Raw genomic sequence first — 8,677 nt, forward strand, 5'->3', positions numbered from 1 at the left:
TGCATAGATAAGTACATCCTGAGTACCGGTGATGAGAGAACAATAGAGTCCAGGTTTGCATAGTCTGTCACCTGGAACTGCCTGGAGGAAGGGCTTGGCTGGGTGATTTGGCAGGATTAGGGTCTTCCTGAGTGTACGTGACATCCCGCTTGAGGGATTATGGAGGACACTGGGAGGGGGGTCTTGGAGTCCTAGGGAAATGGAGCAGATTGGCACTGAAAGCAAGAGAATCGGTGATACGGTTGATTTTCTATGAATTTTTATAGATTTTAGTCCCCTTTAGACAGTGACAGCCCGATTTGGAAATAACTGGATACATTGTAACAATTTTGATAGGATTAAAAGGTTTACGAGGTGTCAGTCCATTGTTCTCACAGCAGGGAGCTGTCAGCAGCTTGTCAAAGGTTAAATGAGACATGCAACAGCTCGAGCTGAGCTAGCTCTGCAGGGTGAATGCATTGTTCTGATTGGCTGGCGGCCGTGTTCGGTGTCGGCTGATTGGATAGGATGCTCCTGCACGCAAATAGTCCTGTTCATTCATAAATATTTTACTACATCGTCTGGTCTACCAATATAATAATTGGGCAGTGGGAAAGACGTTTTGTTCAAGTTCTCCGGTCAACCCACGGAAATGAACGGGCGCACGGGAAGGGAAAGGCACTTTATTTCTGGGCTTGGGGTTTATGTGTGGTGCTTGCGCGACAGTGAGGGGACTGGGGTTCTTGTAGGGTCATGCGCCCCCTTGAGGTCATCGCCTCGAACCCTCTGATGACTGACAGATCGTGGCCAGCTTCCCTCTTTCATTTCCCAGAATGCTGAGCTGTGCTCCAGGCCTCCATATGGGGGGAAGCGGAACTCCCCCCAGGGCCTTTCTGCAGCGTCTCCTCTGCTGCCAGAAACAAGGGGGCAGAAGGAGGGAGAGGTGAGGGAGGGAGACATGTGCTATGGGCCCAGAAGTCCTGCTTCTGTCACCAGGGAGCAGACTGCCTGGATCCTGCCCCTCCTGTCCTGGGACCCCCTTTGCCCTCCTCCTCTTGGTCTGTTTCTTCCACCAAGAGGCCTCCTTCCCAGCCTCAGGCAGGAGCTGCATGGACACCCAAATTATACTGGCACTGCCTGCAAGGAGAAATCTAGCACATCAGGGAGAAAGTGTGCAGGCCAAGCCGTTGCCCCCATTTTCCTACTTGCAGGGAGGTTATTTTGCTTCACATTGGTGAAAGTACAGTAAAAACATGAAGCTGCAGCTACAGTGGAGCAGTCCTTTCTCCCTTTCTCCCATGGGAGCCGTTGTGGAATATAGATCTGAAGTTTACAGCCTCAGTGCCTCTGGGGATCCACAAAACCCTCATTTCTCACACCCAATTTGTCCCCTGGCAGCCCATCCCTGAGCATCTTGTATTCTGAAGAGATTTTGACCCAGAGTTTCCTCCTCTCTCTCTCTCTGTCTCTCTCTCTCCAGCCAAGGTCCTTCTCTGTGGAAGTGACTCCTCCACTCTTAAACTGAGCCTTTGCCCTCAGGTGTTGCTGCTCTTTTGTGCCACCACCAGGAACTGGGCCAATGTGCAAATCCAGTTATGGGATTGGAAGCTCATATACAGATAACCTGCAACCGTGGGCGTAGCCATGATTATTATTTTGGGGGGGCAGACCTTTTGTTTGGGGTCAGAACCTCAGTTTGCTTTGTATTTTATTTGATTTTTATTGATTGGGGGCAAATGTCCAACCCCCCCTCCCAGGCTATGCCCATGCTTACACCCTATTTGATTGGTCCTTTTTTGAAGCATTTTTTCCCCTCAGAAAAACAGGATGCAGAGAATTCCCACTATAGGTGGGGGGGCTGAGTGCTGGGATAAATTTGCCTCCTTCCTCTTTGAAGCAAAATGCAAAATGCAGAGGCTGTCACAAGCTCACAGCTTGCAAACATTGTTGGTACCGTATTTTTCGCTCCATAAGACGCATCGGACCATAAGACACACCTAGTTTTTAGAGGGGGGAATCAAGAAAAAAAAATCCTATTTCCACCCCCAGCCCCAAAGAGCAAAGAAGCCAAGACAGCGAGCGGGATCCATGCGCTCGCTGTCTTGCCTTCTTCCATAGCCGTGCGCAGCCTCTCATGGCCGGAGGGGCTGCACGCGGCTATGGCAATACCCCCACCTCCCGCAAAAGCCCACAGGAGCCGTGCACCCTTTAAGGAGTGCGTGGCTCCTGCGGGCTTTTCTACGAGGAGGGAGAAGGGACTGACTAGCCGCATCAGTCCCTTCTCCCTCCTGGGGAAAAGCCCGTAAGAGCCACACGGAGCTTGTGTGCGGCTCTTGGGGGCTTTTCCTGCCTGCCTCCCCCCTGCATTCGCTCCATAAGCTGCACACACATTTCCCCTTACTTTTTAGGAGGGAAAAAGTGTGTCTTATGGAGCGAAAAATACGGTAATTAACATGAAGAGTCTGCCATTTGCAGTTTTGCATTTAAACGCAAAAATAGAAATCAGAGTATTGGATTTCACATTTTACATGGGATGATTATTGACAGTGGGGAGAAGACAGCCTCTTAACTCCCCCCCCCCCCCCCGTAATTCTTTGAAGCGGATCTTAAAGCCAGAGCTGCTCCAACTGATGACTTGTTTAAAAAGTTCCTGTTTCGAGGGAACCCGAATGTCACAATCTCCACTTCTGCCTTGAAGCACAAAACAGGGTTGGGGGAGGGGTAAAGCTGAGTTGCTTTTGCTGCTGGGGGGGGGGGCAGGGGGGCGTGGAGAGGTCTATAGTGTTGTCCTGCTGGGGACTTTCCTGGAGGGGAGGCTTGATGGGAGCCAATCACAGGTCCCGACGCTGCCTAGTCATCAGTTGCTGGGCAGGAAACGCGTTGCTCTTGCCAAACCCCTTAGAGTGCAGCACTTGCTGGTCTCTGACTGTGTCCTGGGCTGCTGAAGGGGAGAAGGAGCCTTTGATAGGCAAGAGGGAGGGAGGAGGAGGAAGACAGCCTGCAAAGCTCAGGCCACCCGCACCCCACTTTCTCACCAACTCTTTCCCTCTGGATCAGCCCTTCTCCAACTTCTGACTTTTGGGGATCAGCCCCCCTGCTGTGGAGGCCCCTGTTCACTTGCACCAGACCAGACTTATCCCAGATTTGAGAAATGTAGCCATACTGAAGGATCACTGCTCAGGGGCCCCTTCTTGCCCACTTGGGCTCTCTTGGCAATGCCAGACTCCAACTCTTACCCCCCTTACTGGTACCATGTGTTCCTTCAGCTGCTTCCAGATGTGGAGAGTCAGCCCTCCAGCCTTGAGGGGCCTCCTGCTCCTTCTGCCGACTGGGGCCCTGGCCTTCTGCCCCCAAATCTTGCCCTGGCGGCACTCCTGCCCTGCCCCTCTGCCAAACTCTGCCTTCTGTATCTCTGCATTAATTGACTCCCCCCCCAATTTGGATCCCACCACCTGAGATCCAGAAGAAGGTATGAGATTGCACAGCAAGCTGGGCCTTGTCTGTTGGCCTCTGTGATGTTCCTGCTCAAGGCTTGGCGCCAGGAAGGACGCCTCTCCCAAACCCCACTCGGTGGTGTCATTTACCTTCTGGAGACTCTTGCAAGGGGGGGGGGGGAAGACCTCAACAACTCCTTTCATTAATTTATCTTAATGAGGCACACAAAAATAGGGGCAAGACTGGGAGCTACCAGCAAAGAGTGAATCCTTCTCTGAGGGTTTTAAGGCATGTTCCAGGCAACACAGTCAACTCATGATGGAGGTCTGGCCAGGCTGACTGGGTCACATCCTGACCTTGCATGTCCTGACACACACCCCTCTCTAGTGTGTTGTTGCCCCTGGAAGAAGACCTTCATTCATCCACCCTGAATTTGGAGGGGGTCTCTGCACATTTTCTCCCTCTCCCCCCGATAAATCACTCCAGTCTCAGGAAGAGCAGGTGCTTTGATCTGGTGAGGCATTTTAGGACAGGGGGGTGGGCTGTTCTGTTCCTCTCATCTGTTCTCCCAGAGTGGGGATCCACGGGTCCTGTGGGATAATGGTTTGGGGCATCACACAACCCGCAGCAGGCCTTGAAGACCAGAAGAGTCCTGTTGCATCATCAGGCTGATCAGGGTCCCCCTGCCCCAGCATCCTGTTCCCAGCAGGGGACAGACAGGCAGACCAGGGAAAGGCAGGGAGGCGCCAGCGCTGGCTCTCCTGATCTCTTATCATCTCCCAGAATCTGGGCCTAGAGACACGAGGAGTCAGTGTAGCCACTCTGGCTGCAATGCTGACCATTTCCTCAACGGTTCATCTTTTCATTTTGAAATAATAAATATATCCAGAGCTTATAGGCAGAGAAAACAGCACTAGAAACAAATCAACAAACTGTAATATTTATTCATTGCTTTTGGAAATATGGGTGCATGTATGAAAAACAGCAATTGGGCTGCACAGAAGCCATTGGGAAAGTTTGCAGAACAAGAAGGGATATTTTCCTCTACACAGACAGATACAGCCCTGCTTTATGTGGACGAGAAGGTGTTTGGGGTCTCTTTGCAACTAAACTTCCCCAAAAAGCTGGATGAATCCTCTTTGTGATTAAGGAAACACCTGAGGGGTGTATTTCTGCAGTGCAATGCACGGAACTGAGTAAGGCTCTCTCCAAAAACTGGAGAGGGAGGTGAATGGTTTTGGGTAAGTGGGGTGGAGATATGAATTAGTATGCCTGACACTCTGTTGGCAGGGGGTCTCCTTGAGCCATGCAGATGCAAGGCCAGGCAAAGTAGGAAACCCCCACAAAAACTATCCTGACTCAACAATGGAGTTTGGGGGAGGATCGGCACCCAAACCACAAGCCCCTCTGTCAGAGATGATTTAGGTGAGATTCCTGCAATGCAGGGGGTTGGACTAGATGGCCCTTAGGGTCCCTTGCAACTCTACAATTCTATGATTCTATGAAATGCACAATTACTAGACAGCCAGAAGCAAAGGCACCAGGGAGTTTCAGAACCTGCATAGAGGGAGCTGTAAATATTGCACCATGGCAAGACTTATAATGTGAGTAAAACGTACACTTTTCTTATTTATTAAAACACTCATAGAGGGAAACATAAAAGGGAGAAAAGTAATGTGAGTCTGGCTAAGCATCTTTGTTCTTAAAAGTTAAACATATGATCCGAAAAGCTTCTAAGGATAATCTGCACACGGAGGAAGCAACTCCTTCCAGCTGATTTGTAGCAGAAGAGACTCTTGGCAAAGGAGCTGAGCTGAGAGGGTTGAAGGAAGAGGCTGTCAGGAAAGGAATTCTCCATTATCTGAAAAGGAAGGAGAAGGGAGATGGTGAGCTGGGAGTATGGAGGCTGAGCACCTTCCAGGCAGGATGAGGCCCAGCCCACCCCTTTGCTGTGTATTTTGGCTTCCCTTGCATTTCTCTCTGAGCCCCTGAAGGGAAACGGGTTCGACTCACATGAAGCCCCTGCGGTCGTTCATCCTCATGGCCTTGAAGAAAAGGATGGTGCCAGCGATGATGCCCAGGATGCCAAAGGCCAAGCCCAGGGCACACAGCATGTTCTCCATCGTCTCCGGGATGGGAGAGGGCGCCTTGGAAACTGGGATGGAGGGAGAGAGAGGAGAGGGCTAAGGGGGGACTCTGTTTCTCTGTGTGTGTTCAGCGGAAGAAAGAACCCAGGAGTCCTGACACACCCGCCCCACAGCCCTTAATATACATTTTTAAGTTAAACTGAGAGAAACTACCTCAAGGAACCCCCAAAAGGCAGCTGAGCACCTTTTTGTGTCCACAGCTAGCAAGAGCAGAATAAATTATTCGAAACTTACTCTGATCTCCGGAACTTCCTTCTTATAAGCCATGAATCTGGGTTTCTGAGTTCAAGTCCCAGAGAAAAGCCCCAACCCTGCCTGGTGCTTACCCCAGATCTTCTCCATCTTTCCCTCTGGGATGCCCCAGTGCTCCACCTGGCAGACGTAGATGTCTCCCTGCTCAGGGATGAAGGTGTGGTAGAAGAACTTGCGGAAAGTGTTGTCCACGCTGGGGTAGAAACCCGTCTCCGCCAGGTTCTCAGAGACCACCTTGTTGTTCTTCAGCCAGGTGACGTTCAGCACTGGGGGGGAGAACCTGTCCACAAAGCAGATGAGGACGTTGGGTTCCCCCAGTTCCACTGTGTTTTCCGTGTACACATTGGCCACAGGAGCAACTGAGGAAGGAGATGGAGAAAGAAAGGGGATTAAAACCCATTTTAAGCAGTCTAGAAATGGAAAGCATAGGTATTAGCAGTTAGGCTGATCTCCCCCTTTGTTCCCCCCAGTTTATCAAAGAAACAGGCTACAGGCTGAAAAGTAAGTTCAAAACATATACTTGCTCACAGTCAAGCATTCATCCTCAGCACCAACAGCATTAAAACAACACAGACAAAATATTTGCATTTACAGCAAAAAACACCTTCAGGTATGTGCCTGAAATTGGAGCAGGTGGTCGCCTGTCTGCTTCCATCATTGGTCAAAGGAAGAGAGAGAAGAAAATACCACTTTCTCCTTCCTCCCTGGGGGGAGGTGGGGAATGACATCACCCAAATTCCTCTCTACCAATTACATTTCTATGATCTGAGTCCCTCTGTCACCAGTACAGCTCTGTGGGCTTGACCCCATCGCATGCTAACTAGCAAGAATATGCATTGTTAGATTTGACTGCAAGATCTCCCACACCATGTGCCCTACATTAACTGCTGTGGGTATTTTTGCACCGGGTGCTCAGGTTTGGGAATGCCTCTGAGCTTGTACAGAGCGCAATGCTGCCCCTCCCACCGGGCTTCCCTTCCCTTTTAGCCTGTCTCAGTCAGCCAAGGACTGGCTCCCTGGAGCAGAGTTCCCTCTGGGGAGGCAGAATGGGGTCCTGAAGGGTCTTCCGGGTCAGAAGCCAAGAGACCACCCCCTGCCTGCCCCCCAGCTCTCTCCCCTGCCCCCCTCGCGTGTCCTACCATTCAGGGCACGGGTGCGGTTGCTTCGCTTCATGAGCACCTCCATGTTGTTCTTCATGACGGCGGTGTTGGCCAGGGCGCCCTGCACCTCGAAGCTGGCGAAGCGCTGGAAGTCTGGCAGCCTCCAGACGTTCTGCTTCTTCTCCCAGTCCACATGCAGGATCTCCTGGTTGTCAAACTCCAGCAGGAACTCCCCGGACTTCTTCTCTGAAGGGAAGCTCTCCTGGAAGTAGTTCAGACATATATGGGTGTCCTCCACTGCAGGGGTGGGAGAGAGAGAGGGAGGCTTTAGGACCCCACAGCAAGATGAGGAAGAACAAGGAGGGGAATGGGGCCACCACCAGGAAGGCTCTCTAAGTGCTTCATCTGCTCTCTCTCTCTCTCTCTCACACACACACACACACGTCAGTTTTAGAATCCCCTAATTCTCGAGCCATAACAGCCCAAACATGTGATCCTGGAGTGCACTTGAATGTGGGTAATTTTTCAAGAAACCAATCCATGTCCCCCTATTGCCTAGCTGACCTTGCAGGTTTTTTGTGAAGGTAACATGGAAGTAGCTCTCCACTGTGCTCCTTGCCCCAAAGTGAAACCAGTAATAAATGGATTTCCTCTCTCAACCGTGGATCATCCACAGTCACCCCTTGCCTCATGCCACGAATTAAAGCTTTGGGCTTATTTCTAAAAGAGATAAATCTGTCGGGCACACAGACGGAGCCATTTGCCACCTGCCTCTTTCCTTCCCTAAAGTGACTTCCTTCTGGAGTTCCCTCACTCACTCAAACTAAATCGCGTCTTCTCGGGAGTAAGTTCCTTTGCCAGGCAAGTGGCGGTATGGAGGGGCAGCCGAAGAGAGCGGGTTCTGCTCCGAGGTTTTAAGGGACCGCCAGAGTTTCTGGCCCCATTTTCGCTGCTGGGTAGGAGAGAGACGACTCTGTTTTCGGGGGGGGGCATTAGGGATGTGGGGGGCTGATGCCTTTTTGGGGCGACCACTGGGGGCTTCCAGGCAGATCTCTGTGGCAGCCAAGCCCCCAGAAAGGAATAATAATTCTTGCTTTACTTCCCTTTCCCTCCTTGTAACAGGAAAGGCTAGGGGCACAGACTCCGATCTTTTAAGCTAGGTGTGTGCGTGTGGTGGGTGGTGCTGTTTGCACCTTTCCCCTCTCTCATTAAAAAAACCTAGACCACCTTACATGAGGGACCAAATCCTCCTTGCCCGTCACCCTCCCATTCCGCGCACCTCCCAGCACTCTTTCGTGGAGGTGGGGGAACGTCCAATTCCCTTCCTCCCCCATCCCTCCGTCTTCCCGGGTGCAGCTTCTGCACCTGTCGGGGGGAGGGGGCTTCTCCTCCCTGTAGCCCTCCAGCTTTGCCCACAAGCAACGCCCAGGGGCACAATATTTCACCCCCAATCCCCCCACCCGGCTTCTTTGCGGGGACCCCTAGCCCACCTCCTAGGACCCCTCCCCAGACATCTCCCCCTCCCTCTGCGCCCCCTGACCTTTCAGGGCTCCGGCCCCCCTTGGCGGGGCGAGGAGGAGGGTCGCCCAGAGGCAGCAAAGGGCTCTTCCTCCTCCTCCTCTTCCTCCTCTTGGGTCCATCTCTGCAGCTCTTCCTGGGCCGAGGCGGGCGAGGGGCGATTCAAGCCCAAGTGTCCCTTGCCCCTTCCTCCTGGATGCTCGTCCTCCAAGTGGCTGTGGGGCGGGGGCGGCCAGGGGGCGTCTT

General features: G+C 52.2%; 1 protein-coding gene across 1 annotated transcript; it reads right to left on the minus strand.

The window, feature by feature from the left end:
* Positions 1-4,338: 4,338 nt before the first annotated feature.
* On the minus strand, positions 4,339-8,660 carry LOC310757180 (HLA class II histocompatibility antigen, DR alpha chain-like). The gene is made up of 5 exons (XM_083602415.1): positions 8,454-8,660; positions 6,953-7,210; positions 5,888-6,172; positions 5,428-5,569; positions 4,339-5,275 (listed from the first exon to the last, which is right to left on the minus strand). The coding sequence occupies exons 1-5, from the start codon at positions 8,551-8,553 to the stop codon at positions 5,272-5,274; spliced, it is 789 nt and encodes a 262-aa protein (XP_083458541.1). The 5' UTR covers positions 8,554-8,660; the 3' UTR covers positions 4,339-5,271.
* Positions 8,661-8,677: the final 17 nt, after the last annotated feature.

Source organism: Podarcis filfolensis (genome assembly GCF_964270895.1).
Source record: "Podarcis filfolensis genome assembly, chromosome: 2".
In the NCBI taxonomy this organism is placed as follows: Eukaryota; Metazoa; Chordata; class Lepidosauria; order Squamata; family Lacertidae; genus Podarcis; species Podarcis filfolensis.